We start from the raw sequence: 13419 nt of genomic DNA on the forward strand, positions 1-13419 counted from the left end.
TCAGCACTTGGCGGTGGACTTAGAGTTGCGCACAAACTTCCTATGTAGCCCTACTCATCTCTCTTCCCCATTCTCTGTGGTGGCTGCTTCAGTAGTTCAACTTTTGCATTCACTTTGCTTCCCTTATCCTTCTTTCTTCAATAAACCCACCTTTTTTTCACAGAGGAATTGAAAGTCACTGGATTAGAACTACTTCACCTTTTCTCTTGCTTAAAAAAATCTTGTCCTGTCTTGTCTTTTTTTTCTCTCCCTTCACACTTGACTCCTTTTAACCTAAAAAGACTTGTTCAAGACTCCTGTTTTTCAAGAAAATTTTAAAAATCCTTTACCCTGTGTCACTCTCTTGGTTATTATCTCTTTTCCTTCCACTTATCCCCAAGCTTGGTATCGCCACTCCTTCAGTTGTCAGTTATTTTCTAAAACTTTGCAGTTTTTTTATGGATTTGCCCCCAACCAGTTCATTGACATTGCTTTTGCCTTAGAGATCAGTGATATCCTACTTACCGAATCTACTGGATATTTTAGTCCTTGTCTTACCTGATTTCTGGGAAGTTTTGGTGCTAACTGCTCCCTTACTTCAACTGTACTTTGTTGGCATTTATGATACCTTTTTCTTCCTATCTCTGTGACTACTTCTTTGTCTGTATTTCTTTTGAAGGATCTTACTATTTGGTTACTGGCTAAATACTGGTGTTTTTACATATTGTGCTCTGGGCCATCTTTTTTCTTCTTCAATTCCTATATTGTCTCTAGGGAGGCTGATTAATACTGTGGTATTATTGGAGTCCCCTGGAACTCCAGAATCTTTATTCCAACACTGATCTTCTTGCTTCCATTCTTACCCTTATAGTTTCTTAGTTCTTCTCCCCACTGCAGCCAGCGTGATTATTTTATGGAAGTTTGATAATATTATGTAACTTCTCTGCCTAGATTTTTTTTTTGTCGTGGCTCCTCATCTAACTTAGGGTAAAATCTACCTTTTTACTATGAATAGGGTGACAAACTTCTCCTGGTTTTCTTGGAACTTTCCTGGTTTTAGCACTGAAAGTCCTGTGTCCCAGGAGAATGTCAGTCCCAGGCAAAGCAGGGGACAGTTGGTCACCTTAAATGTGACATACAGGCTGTACATTATCTGGCCCTTTACCAGTTCTGTCCTTATTGCCTATTATTTTTCCCTTCATTCTATTCTAGCCACACTGGCCTCTACTTTGGATATATCCAGTGGTATTAAAATTGTAACATGTACAAATAAACTCTCCTTTCCTCTCTCCCATCATTCTTGATGAATGAAATCATCTGTGCTGAAGCTGTAACTACCTCTCCCTCACTCTATCATCAAATTGGTCCTAAGTTCTAGGGAACTTACTTTTGAGTCCATCTCTTGCCATCCTCACTGCCACTAAAAATAGCTCAGCCCTTTATAGTTTGTTTAAATTACTGAACTAGCTTACAGTCTCTCTCCTTCTAACTCATCCTTTACACATTGCCTTAGTCTTCTTTCTAAAGTGCAGATCTAATTGATTATAACCACTTCTTATTAAATCTTTTAGAGTTTCCCATGACCTTCAGGATACATTATAAATTCCTTAGCATAATACATATTATCTTTCACTGTCTCTTGCCTGTTTGCTTTTCTAGTTTCACCTGTCCTCATATGTCCACAGGCATGACACATTCTTTAGCTTAAAAAACATATTTTTGGAAACTTTTCTAGGATCAGCCTGGGATCCTTTCTAAAAGGCTGTTCTTAACTGCAAAATGTAACTATATGAGTGTCCACCAACATGCTGGTTAGAGGCTCACACAGGGATGCTTTTACTCTGGTGGGGAGCTTTGTTGATATGATGACCCAAGGCGTGATTTGAGAGTAGGTAAAAGAGTTCTCCAGAAGGCCTATGTCCCCCTAACCCACCCACCCATGCCTTTGTATGTGCTTTTGTCAAAAGTTCCCTTATACCACTTACTCACTTCTGTGTTTCTTGTTTGTTCAAGACTGGTGTTTCTCCTGGGTTGTAATTCCCTCTACAGAAAGCACTTATCCCTATATATTTATTTTCTGTTTCTTTTTCTCTTTCATTAGACTATAAATTCCTTGAGTATAGGACCTTGTATTTTAATTTCTCTGTCACTAGCATAGTTTTATACATAGCTGGTAGGCAATAAACACTTGAAAAATGAATGATTAATTCAGTGATTTTAGGGAATAGGGATAGAACCCCAGTCTAGCTGAGTAAATATTCCCTGAATGTAAATAATAGAGATCATTGGTTCAGTAATTAATTTTTAATTGCCATCAGTGTTGATACATTTGGGTTTTAGAACTTCTTAATGGCTTATTTTTATATCATTAAGGTAAAAGATCACTTTAGTGATCATATGTTACACAGTTTATTGAACTATATTTTCTTTTGGAAACTGGCTTCATATTCATAAATTTGTGGGAATTTGAAGCTGGCAAGCAATTGTTAATATTGTCATCTCTTCTCTATTTTCTAGCTAGAAGAACAGGTGTTAGAAGTTCTTTGGTTTCTCTTCTTGCCTCCAGGCAGATATGTTAAATTGCCTTCTGGTTTTGTGTATGCTTCAAGTTGTCTGATTTCTTTATCTTAAATATAGTGGTGTCTCAGTCCTTAAAAAAAGCCCAGAAGTTAATGTTCAACTTAAGTTTTTTCTCCTATTTATTAGTTGTCAAATGCTGCATAACAAATCACCCCAAAACTTAGAGGCTTATGACAGTAACAGTGTATTATTTCTTACGGGTTGTGCATGTCAGGAGTTCAGGAGCAGTTTGGCTGGGTGGTTTTGGCTTGAGATCTCTCCTGAGGATAAGTAGATGTCAGCTTGGTCTGTAGGCATCTGAAGGCTTGACTTGGGCTGGAGGATCCACTTTCAAGATGGCCCACTCACATGGACTCATCTAAATCAAATGTGTAATTTCTATCCATCTCTTCTGTATTCTACAGCCACTCTACCGAGCCTGGTAAATAATTACAACATTTGAAAGCTTAATATTCAAAATGGGATAGAGGGCATGTGGTAGTCAGCCTCCAAGGTAGCTTCCTAGTATTTAGGTACCCTTTAATGTACTCCTCCCTGCCCCCCAGTATTCAATCAAGGATGGCCTGTGTGACCAGTAGAATATGATGTGAGAATGTGTAGGTTCCAAGGCCAGGTCATAAATGGTATTGCAGCATCTGTATTGGTCTTTAGGATTGTTCATTGTGGGGTAGGACAGCCACCATGATGTGAGGATACTCACAAGCAGCTCTGTGGAGAGGCTCACCTAGAGGGTGATTGAGGCCTCCTGCCAACGGCCAGCACCAATTTGCCAGCCATGTGAGTGAGCAACCCTGGAAGTGGTCGTGCTAGTCCAAGTCAAGCCTTCAGATGCCTGCCGCCCTAGCTGATATCTGACTGTAACCTCATGAGAAAGTCTTCTCTCTGCAAGGGTTTTAGACTTGCAGTTGACCTCAGCAGGTATTATTCTATCAAATGACTGTTGATACCTTTTATATACTTAACATTGTGTGAACTATTACAATGAATATAAAACTTTAAAAACCTAGGCCTTACGCTTTCTTAACCTCAGTGTTGACCTGCTTAGATAAAGAAGTTGACTATTCACAACTTTGTAAAAACACTTTTCTGTGCTCTTCACGCTTACAAGTTGATTTACATTTATTATCAGGAGTTTGTTTTGCTAAGCCTACCCTCAGCCTTTTCTTCAAGATTGGAGTATCATTAAATGATGATGACTGAGCCTTCTGGACATCTTTAGGTGCCACATACTCTCATCTACACCAACCAATAGGCAATCTTACCACCTTATAATTTGCAATGGTTTGTTTTAATTTGTCTTCCACATCAAGCTATGAACTCCTTAAAGGAGTTTCATTATTTATGTATTTTTGAATAAATGAAGGATTACATTGGATTAAGCTTTCTCAGTTCTTTTTTAGTGACTTAGGATATCTTAAATGACATTTCAGAAAGGATTATGGTTCAAAACATTTCACATAAATATTTTGATTCCTTTTGAGATTGCTGGTTTATCCTGATTTTGGAGATGAGGAAGCTGATGCTAAAGTGACTTGCCCGAAGTTAATAGTTAAATAATTTAAAGGTTAGAATAAAAATTTGAAGGTTAGTAGTTAAATAATGATTTGAACAACACTGTACCATTAAATAACTTTACAGGGTAATTAGTAGCAGATTTGCTGCTATTTTTAGTTTCATTGTAATGTAGAAACTCACATATTATTATGTATTATGGCATTAAAGCTGGATGTAGACTACTAATTCTATCTGGTCTTTTTTGTTTTTATTTAAAGAACACAATTTTGTGGCAAAAAATGGAATATAGGGTAGAAATTTTTAGAATTTCATTTCTTATTTTTATAGCTTAGTGATACCTTTTGATTAAATTTTTTTGCTTCACCTTTTTTCTTTTCCTCTTTATATCACCAAAAAATTCCTGTTAAAATATAGGTCTGAGGGTCATTTATGCCTGCCCGTTCGATATACACATTCCTTTCCAGAAGCCTTACAGAAGTTCTATCGTGGTGAGTTCAGGTAGGAATTTCTTACGGTTGTTCTTATGTAAGTATCTTAATAAGTATGTGCCATTAATAATGCTGTTAAAAAACAGAACAAATCAGGCAGGGCACGGTGTCTCACGCCTGTAATCCCAGTACTTTGGGAGGCCGATGCGGGTGGATCACTTGAGCTCAGGAGTTTGAGACCAGCCTGGGCAACATGGTGAAACCTTGTTTCTACAAAAAATACAGAAATTAGCTGGGCATGGTGGCAAGCACCTGTAGTCCCAGCTACTTGCGGGGCTGAGGTGAGAGGATCACTTGAGCCCAGGAGGTAGAGGTTCCAGTGAGCCGAGATCATGCCACTGCACTCCAGCCTGGGCAACAGAGTGAGAATGTGTCTCAAAACAAACAAACACACAAAAAACCAGAACAAATCAGATAATGTTTGGATTACTCCATAGATATAACAGTAGCCATTAAAAGTAATGTATTAGCTGAGTCACAAATAGGTCTAATTTACCTTCTCCTAGTCCAGTTGGAATTGTGGAGAGAAACCCTGACAAATATTGGTTGGCCTATAATATAACTGCATATAGAAATTTTTTTTCTCCTTCAGTGAGATAGCAGGCATGGCTCCACTTTCTTAACCTCGTTACATGTCCTTATCAGTTTAGTGGAAAGGTAATTAAAACTTTGGCTAAAATTGTTTAAATTTTCAGATTTTATATTTTTTATCTTTATCTCCCATCTAGTAATGATTGAGAGCTGGATTTAATCCAACCATGCTGAGATTCCTGGTATCTGTCTCACATAAAAGTATTTCTTAAGCAGTGGGGATGGGATTTTTAAAAGTTTCTTTCACTTAATGTGTTCAGTGGTCAGACCATCAGGAAAAGAGGAAGGTGGAGGAAGGAGCATGAGGTTGGCCAATTATATTTGAGATACAGTTGGACTACTTTTTATTTCCTGACTTGGACTAGATTTTATAGTTGGGGAAAGCTTTTCCCACAGATGTTTGTGAAGTTGTATTAGATCTTCTTTTCAAGAATCATTTCATTACCAGTAATTCTAGTTTCTAGTCATTTCAGAAGTTTGACAAGAAATGGCTAATTTATAGCTACCAAGTGGAAGTATATTTTTGTATACTTACCTAGCAGAATCTGTCCCATTGACTTTCGATACATTGATTATCAGTTTTGAAATCAATTAAACCTGATTGTTTTTTTCCTTTTACCAGAGATGTTATTTAAATTTTTAGGTGTAATCAACACTTTTATTTATTGTTTCTTAATCCTTTTTTCCTTTTATTGTTTTAAAAAAACCTCCATTATAAAATTTGTGGAGAGGGATTTTTATCTAATCCAGCCATCTGAACACAGTATTATTTTAATTTAAGAATGCTTTCCTTTTTGTATAATATTTTTTGCTGAGCAAAGCACAAGCTATATCTAGCTCAGTATCTTGGACTTTATGGGTTCTTGATAGAGTTTGACTTAATTTAAGTTACTTGGGAGATTTTGTACAAGCACATTAGGGGTTTCCGTTAAAATTGAAAAGAGAATAAATATTCAAATCTGTCATTGATAAGGAAGCTATAGGCTTTAGGTGTTTCTGATATAATTTATTCATGGAATAACTGGTAACTAGTTTTTATTAACTATTTAATTTGGTTAAATTATTATAATGTCTACTCTTTAATTTATTCTATTTTAACATAATTTGCCTTTTCTTCATTTTTCTAAGGTGGTTGTGGAGGCAGAGAATCAGGTTATACCTTGAAGGGACTGGCATAAACCCTGTTCCTGTGGACCTTCACGAGCAGCAGCTAAGCTTGAATCAGCACAATAGAGCCCTTAACATTGAAAGAGCTCATGATGAAAGTAGGTGGATTGGGCATCAGATGTGTTTGGGGAAATATTTAACTCATAGCTCCTTTGACCTCAAATTTTTTGATGTAATAATTTATGATTAACTTGTTTTTAGTGTCATTAATAGCACTTAACAAAGTACAGTGAATTACTTCAGTTGTAAAGTTTATTAGAATCTGAAGTAAATAATAGCATATTTCTAGAAATGTTTTCTAGGACAGATTTGAAAACTAGCTGATTAGGGAAGGATTGTAAAGTATCTGATAAGATAGTTGATGTTTGAGAAAAGATTCTTGGCCTTAATCTTTGAAATGTCAAAAAAAAAAAAAAAAGAGCAGTAGAGATGAAATGAGATAATCTGTGGAAGATTATGATGGTTATACATGTCATATAGTTATACTTAAATATATTAAATATATTTATTGGGAAATTTTGCATTCCAGCCTTAGGATTTGTGCTTGAAGTATTTGTGTAGCTTAGAGAATATTAGCATAAGGTGATTTGGCAGCTTTTTTTGTTAGGAGGGTTAAAGCAAATTCTCCATTTTGAGCCATATTTTCCCACTTTTTATAGCAAATGTAGGATTTTATTAATGCAAGAATATCCCAAGAGAAATCTTAAATATTTGTAGACTGTTTAAAAAGATACAGTTTTCTCCTATGTTTTATTTTCTGGATAAATTTATCAGGAAAAGCTACTTTTACATTTTTGCTTTCTGCCTCTGCTCTCTCATGGTACCTGATGTTTATATCCCCTTATTCCAGAGTTTTTCATGGTGACTTATAGCTTAATAGGTTAGCATGTTTCTAAGATATGTGTTTATGTTGTGTTTTAAAGGTTCTCCTCCAAAAAAAGAATTCTATTTAAAAAAATCTTAAGAAATTATATGCACATGAACTTCTATTACTGTTTTTGAAAGTCTGCAATAACTATTAAGTACAATTTAAAAATAATAGTTAGAAATTTTAATCCCTCACTGAAAGAAGTTACTTCTACCACTAATAGATGGTAGATTTGACTGTCTTCACCAGCAGTCTTATAAAAAGATATAGATTGGTATATAAAGAGTCACTGCTCAGATTCCTCAGATTCACTGTGTTTAGTTTATAAATGAAGTTAATATTTCATATATAGAAACATACAAACTTAGTGAATCATAGCTCAGCATCTAGGATGTTCACATCTGATTAGTGGTAGTTCGAGAAAAAGAACAGAAAAATGTTCAAAATCAAAAGATTATACATGATGATTTCTCAAAACAGGCAGGGGAAATTATTCAGCACGTTGGTCTAGGCAAAGATTTTATGGCTAAGACTTCAAAAGCACAGGCAACAAAAACAAAATAGACAAATGGAACTATATTAAACAAAAGCTTCTGTATAACAAAGGAAACAAGAGTGAAGAGACAGCCTATAGAATTGGAGAAAATACTTGCAAACTATTCATCTAACAAGGGACTAATATCCACAATATACAAGAAATTCAGACAACAAACAAACAAATAATCTCATTAAAAAGTGGCAAAGTCTCTGAATAGAAGTTTCTCAAAAGACATACAGATGACCAACAGCTATGTGAAAAAATGCTCAACATCACTAATCATCAGGGAAATGCAAATCAAAACCACAATGAGATATCATCTCTCCCCAGTTAGAATGGCCGTTATCAAAAAGACAAAAATAACAAATACTGGCAAGGACGTAGAGAAAAGGGAACTCTTGTACACTGTTGGTGGTAATGTAAATAAGTAAAGCCATTATGGAAAACAGCATGAAGGTTTCTCAAAAATCTAAAATAGAACTCCCATACAATCTAGCAATCCCACTACTGGCTATTTATCCAAAGGAAAGGAAATCAGTATAGCAAAGAGATACTGGCGCCTCATGTTTGTTGCCGCCCTATTCACAATAGCCAAGTATGGAGTCAAAGTGTCCATCAGTAGATAAATGAATATGGAAAATGTGTATATATACACAGTGGAGTACTCTTCACCCATAAAAAGAATGAAATCCTGAGATTTGCAGCAACATGAATGGAACTGGAGGTCACTATGTGAAGCGAAATAAGTCAAGCATAGAAAGACAAATATCATATGCTTTCATTCATATGTGAGAGGTGAAAAAGTTGATCTCATGAAGATAGAGAGTACAGTGATAGTTACCAAAGCCTGGGAAGGGTGAAAGGTGGGATAAACAGAGGTTGGTTAATGGGTACAAATATGCACTTAGATGGAAGGAATAAGTTCTAACGTTCAATAGCATAGTAGGGTGATTATAATTAACAATTTATTGTATATTTCAAAATACCTCATTTCAAAATAGCTGGAAGAGAAGATTTGAAATATTCCCAACACAAATGACAAATATTTGAGGTGATGGATATCCTAAATACCCTGATTTGATCATTATACATTGTATGCATGTATCAAAATATTACCTGTTCTCCATAAATATACACAGTTAGTATGAATCAGTTAATACTTTTTAAAAATTTCAATTAGGAAACTTAGGCAAGAGTCTTTGAATTGAAAGGACCCACAAAGTGTTTCACATAATTAATGGTAAAATGTTCTACACCAAGGTTTGTCAGAATACAAACAGCTACTGCAAGCTTCCAGAGAGGAGGAGGAGATGACTGGAGCAGATTATTTCATATACACTTATCCCTTGGTGTCTGAGGGGGATTGGGTCTAGGACCCTCTGCAGATACCAAAATTCGAGGATGTTCACATCCCTCATATAAAATGGCATAGTATTGGCATATAACCTATGCACATCCTTCCCTATACTTTAATAATCTCTGGATGATGTATAATACCTAACACAATGTAAATGCTATATAAATAAAGACTGGTTTTATTAATATAGAGAGATGAATTGGTTTAATAAACAACCCCAGAATTCAGTGACTGAATGCAAAAGCTTATTTTTAACTCATCTCACTGTCCAAGGAGTTTTCAGGCAACCAAGGCTGCTGCCAAATAGTGGCTGCTACCGTATTTTAAGGCCTCTGAGTCTTCTATTGGATCCTCTGCATCTTGTGGGGAGAAAACAGAGAACATGGAAGATCTTATGGGAAGTTTTAGGAACTAGGCCTTTTCATTACTTTTGTCCACATTCTGTTGGCCATTACTAGTCACATGGCTCCATCTAGTGCAAGTAGACCTGGAAATAAAGTTTAGCAATATGACAGTGTGAGAGAATTACACAGTGTAGTAGTTTGTGTCACTAGTATTACACTTCTGTGTTTAAAAATACAAATTATAATTTTGTAATCTATTCTCTTGGATAAAAAAGTAATCAGTGGCTGGGCACGGTGGTTCACACCTGTAATTCCAGCACTTTGAGAGGCCGAGGTGGGCAGATCACCTGAGGTCAGGAGTTTGAGACCAGCCTGACCAACATGGTAAAACCTCGTCTCTACTAAAAATACAAAATTAGCCAGGCGTGGTGGCGCATGCCTGTAATCCCAGCTCCTCAGGAGGCTGAGGCAGGAGAATCTCTTGAACCTGGGAGGTGGAGGTTGCAGTGAGCCGAGATTGTGCCATCGCACTCCAGCCTGGGCAACAAGAGCTAAACTCCATCTCAAAAAAAAAAGTAATTGGTATGGAGTCTTATCTTTTCATGTCCCATTGTGGCAAGTTTTAAATGAACACAGTTCTGTGATTAGATAAGGTTTAGTAGTCAATTAGTATGAAAAAATAAGCAGAATTAAGATGATTAATGAGATTTGAAACAATTTTATTTATTGTCGAACTCATTTGACAAAAGTTTTGAATTGAAATTGAACAAGCACATGTAATAAAAATGTAATATGGAGAGATAAATTAGGATGAGGGAAAATGGGAATAGAGGTGGAAAGTCAAGACCACATAAAAGGGAAACATGGTTACAGTTTGATGGTGAGAGCTCAAATTTACTGGTAATATTTCATGAGTACCTATTGTTGAGCATTTGTAGGAAATCTGTGGGGATAGTAATCTAAAACAAATTTCATTAGTAATTAAGGAAAAGTAATTTAAACAATAAATTTTAGCCATTTATGTTTGTAAAACTGTCAAGAATGAGAATGTGAATATATGTAGTACCTAAGACAGTTTAAAGCCAGTTTTAGTCTTATGTGCAATCAAATTTGATTAAACATATCAAATCCATATATATATATATATATATATATATATATGCATGCATGTATAGCTTTTTGTATCAAGGTCTTTCTCTGTATTATGAAGTTGAGCTGATAATTTAGGTAAACAACAAGTGCTCCAAGGGTACTTGGTATTGTAATATCAACTTGTTATATTTGAAAGAATAATTGGGTTGCCTTTAGGCAGTTATAGTCCAAAAGAAATGAGAAAAATGTAATGTTCAATTTAATAAACATAATAAACAGAAGAATATAATAATTAGGCTACAGAGTCAAAGGAGAAGAATAGATCAATGTTGTCTTGGTGACAGTGGTGGTTTTATTAGTGTATTTGGTAACTATAGTGTATTAGGTAACTATTGTTGTATAACAAATCACTCAGTTTAGCATCTTAAATGTAAATATTTATGACCTCACACAGATTATAAAGGTCAAGATTCTAAGAGTAGCTTAGCTAGTTACTTCTGGTTTAGGCAGGAGGTGACAATCAAGCTGTTGGCCAGGACAGCAGTATATAAAGACGACTGGAACTGGAGAACACACTTTTTTAGCTCATCACATGGCTTTTAGCAGAAGGCTTCAGTTCCTCACCATGTTGGTCTCTCCAAAGGGTTGTTCATGTTATCTCTTCCTCTAGAGCAGGTGATCTGAGAGAAAGAGAGTGGCCAAGGTGGAAGCAATAGTGTCTTTTCTAACCTGATCTCAGAAGTGATATGTCATCACTGCTGCCATATTCTGTTGGTCACATAGAGCAACCCTAGTATGATGTGGGAAAGAGAGTGTGAGTATATGTATTCACAAAATTGTGAATACCAGGGAGGCAGGAATCACTGGGGACCAGCTTGGAGCCTGCCTACCACAATTGGGATGGATTTTTAAACATTAACTTAGTAGGAATTGTGGAGGAGACAGAAAAGTGAACTTGTCTGACAGAAAGCAAACTTGTCACAAGATGCTTGCCTAGTGGGAGATACTTGAGTCCAATAAATCTGATAGTTGTGACATTGAGGATACAGAGTTGCCATTTCCAGTTGGAAACTAATAAAAGAAGTAAAGGGAACCATTTGAAGGGGACAGTCACAAATTTGAACCAGAAAGCACTGGGAATCCTTTGGAGGATTTTATATGATGGTGTAATGTTTAAGTAATTATGAAGGAAGATTACTTTAACTGTGCACACAACCCTATAGATTCAAAAAAAGAAAACATTTTTTTAGGAGTTATGAAGGGGGATGTGGAAATATTCCACCAGTGCTGCTGTTGCTAAAAACACTCTTGAGGTTTCCTTATTTGGAAAAAAAAGTCTGATTTCTTAACATACCTGATTTGGTTTCCATCATCCAAGCCATGCATGTCATTTGCTGCTTAAATCCAAAATAGTTCTCTTTTTAATTGGTAAGTTATATCTCTGAAGCTTCCAAGATAAAATTAAGTGTAACAACAAGAATCTTTTGAGATGGATAAATATAGTTCATCACTCTTGAGAAATTGCTTCAAGAAGAATTAAGGTTTATTTTGCAGAGAGAGGGCGTTCATTACAGGTATAAGTTTAGGTTCCTTTAAGGTTTATATTGTGGATGCTTTAAGTAAAAGATAATTTAAATGTTAACTATATTAAAGTATGTGATTCTTTTAAAAACAAAATATAGAAGTTGTAGTGTTTTATAAAATTTTTATAACATTTCTAGAAATCAAGGAGCTATCTTGGATTTTCTTTGTCTTAAATTACATGCAGGGTCTGAGGCTTCAGGACCCCAACTTCTGCCAGTGAGAGCACTAAATGAAGTCTTCATTGGGGAGAGTCTGTCATCCAGGTACTTTTAAACCTGTGATCTTGAGCATGGAATTTAATGTTTTAGTGCTTTTGGATATTTATTCAGTTTCTACAACCTGGCTAAGATTTGTGAATAATATTTTGCAAGTAATGGCAGTTCATTATTTAATGAAATATTTCCAAAACCTTCATAGATGTTAATATGTATTAAGGGGAAAGAATATTCTATGACAAAAAAGTTTGTGAAACCCTAGATTAAATAAAGTTATTGTACTGTGTCCCAGAGCCTTTAATCTGTTTATATAGATGCTTTATTATTTTTTTTTTTGAGACTGAGTCTCACTCTGTCGCCCAGGCTGGATTGCAGTGGCGTGATCTTGGCTCACTTCAACCTCTGCCTCCCAGGTTCAAGCAATTAGCCTGCCTCAGCCTCCCGAGTAGCTGGGACTACAGGTGCATGCCACCACACCTAGCTAATTTTTTATTTTTAGTAGAGATGGGGTTTCACCATTGTTGTGGGAAGTCAGGGACCCTGAACTGTGAGACCGGCTGAAGCCACGGCAGAAGAACATAAATTGTGAAGATTCAATGGACATTTATCAGTTCCCAAAATTAATACTTTTATAATTTCTTATGCCTGTCTTTACTGCAATCTCTGAACATAAATTGTAAAGATTTCATGGACATTTATCACTTCCCCAATCAATACTCTTATAATTTCTTAAATATTGGGGGCTGGTTCCCCTGATACACCATGTTGGCCAGGCTGGTCTCAAACTCCTGACCTCAGGTGATCTGCCTGCCTCGGCCTCCCAAAGTGCTGGGATTACAGGTGTGAGTCACTGCGCTTGGCCAGGTGCTTTATTAATGTTTTATTTTTATTCTTTAGAGATGGCATCTTACCATGTCTAAATGTTGCCCAGGTTGGCCTTTAAATCTGGATTCAAGCTATGCTCCTGCCTCAGCTTCCTGAGTAGCAGGGACTAGATGTGCATGTCACTGTTCCCAGCTTATAAATATTTAAGAGAGTAATATAGTAAGTATAAATTTGCAATTGATAGAAAACTTTTATAGGCAGTTCATATTAAGATTT

At 35.9% G+C, this 13419-nt stretch overlaps 1 protein-coding gene across 8 annotated transcripts in view; it reads left to right on the plus strand.

The window, feature by feature from the left end:
- Positions 1-13419, plus strand: part of NADK2 (NAD kinase 2, mitochondrial) — a 49449-nt gene that overhangs the window by 18083 nt on the left and 17947 nt on the right. For all 8 annotated transcript variants that reach the window (XM_063811299.1, XM_003310748.7, XM_063811301.1 and 5 more), the window contains exons 5-7: positions 4489-4572; positions 6282-6418; positions 12288-12366. In XM_063811299.1, the coding sequence (XP_063667369.1) occupies positions 4489-4572; positions 6282-6418; positions 12288-12366 (300 nt within the window). The remainder of the gene's footprint in view (positions 1-4488; positions 4573-6281; positions 6419-12287; positions 12367-13419) is intronic.

This window comes from Pan troglodytes, chromosome 4 (assembly GCF_028858775.2).
Source record: "Pan troglodytes isolate AG18354 chromosome 4, NHGRI_mPanTro3-v2.0_pri, whole genome shotgun sequence".
Classification (NCBI taxonomy): Eukaryota; Metazoa; Chordata; class Mammalia; order Primates; family Hominidae; genus Pan; species Pan troglodytes.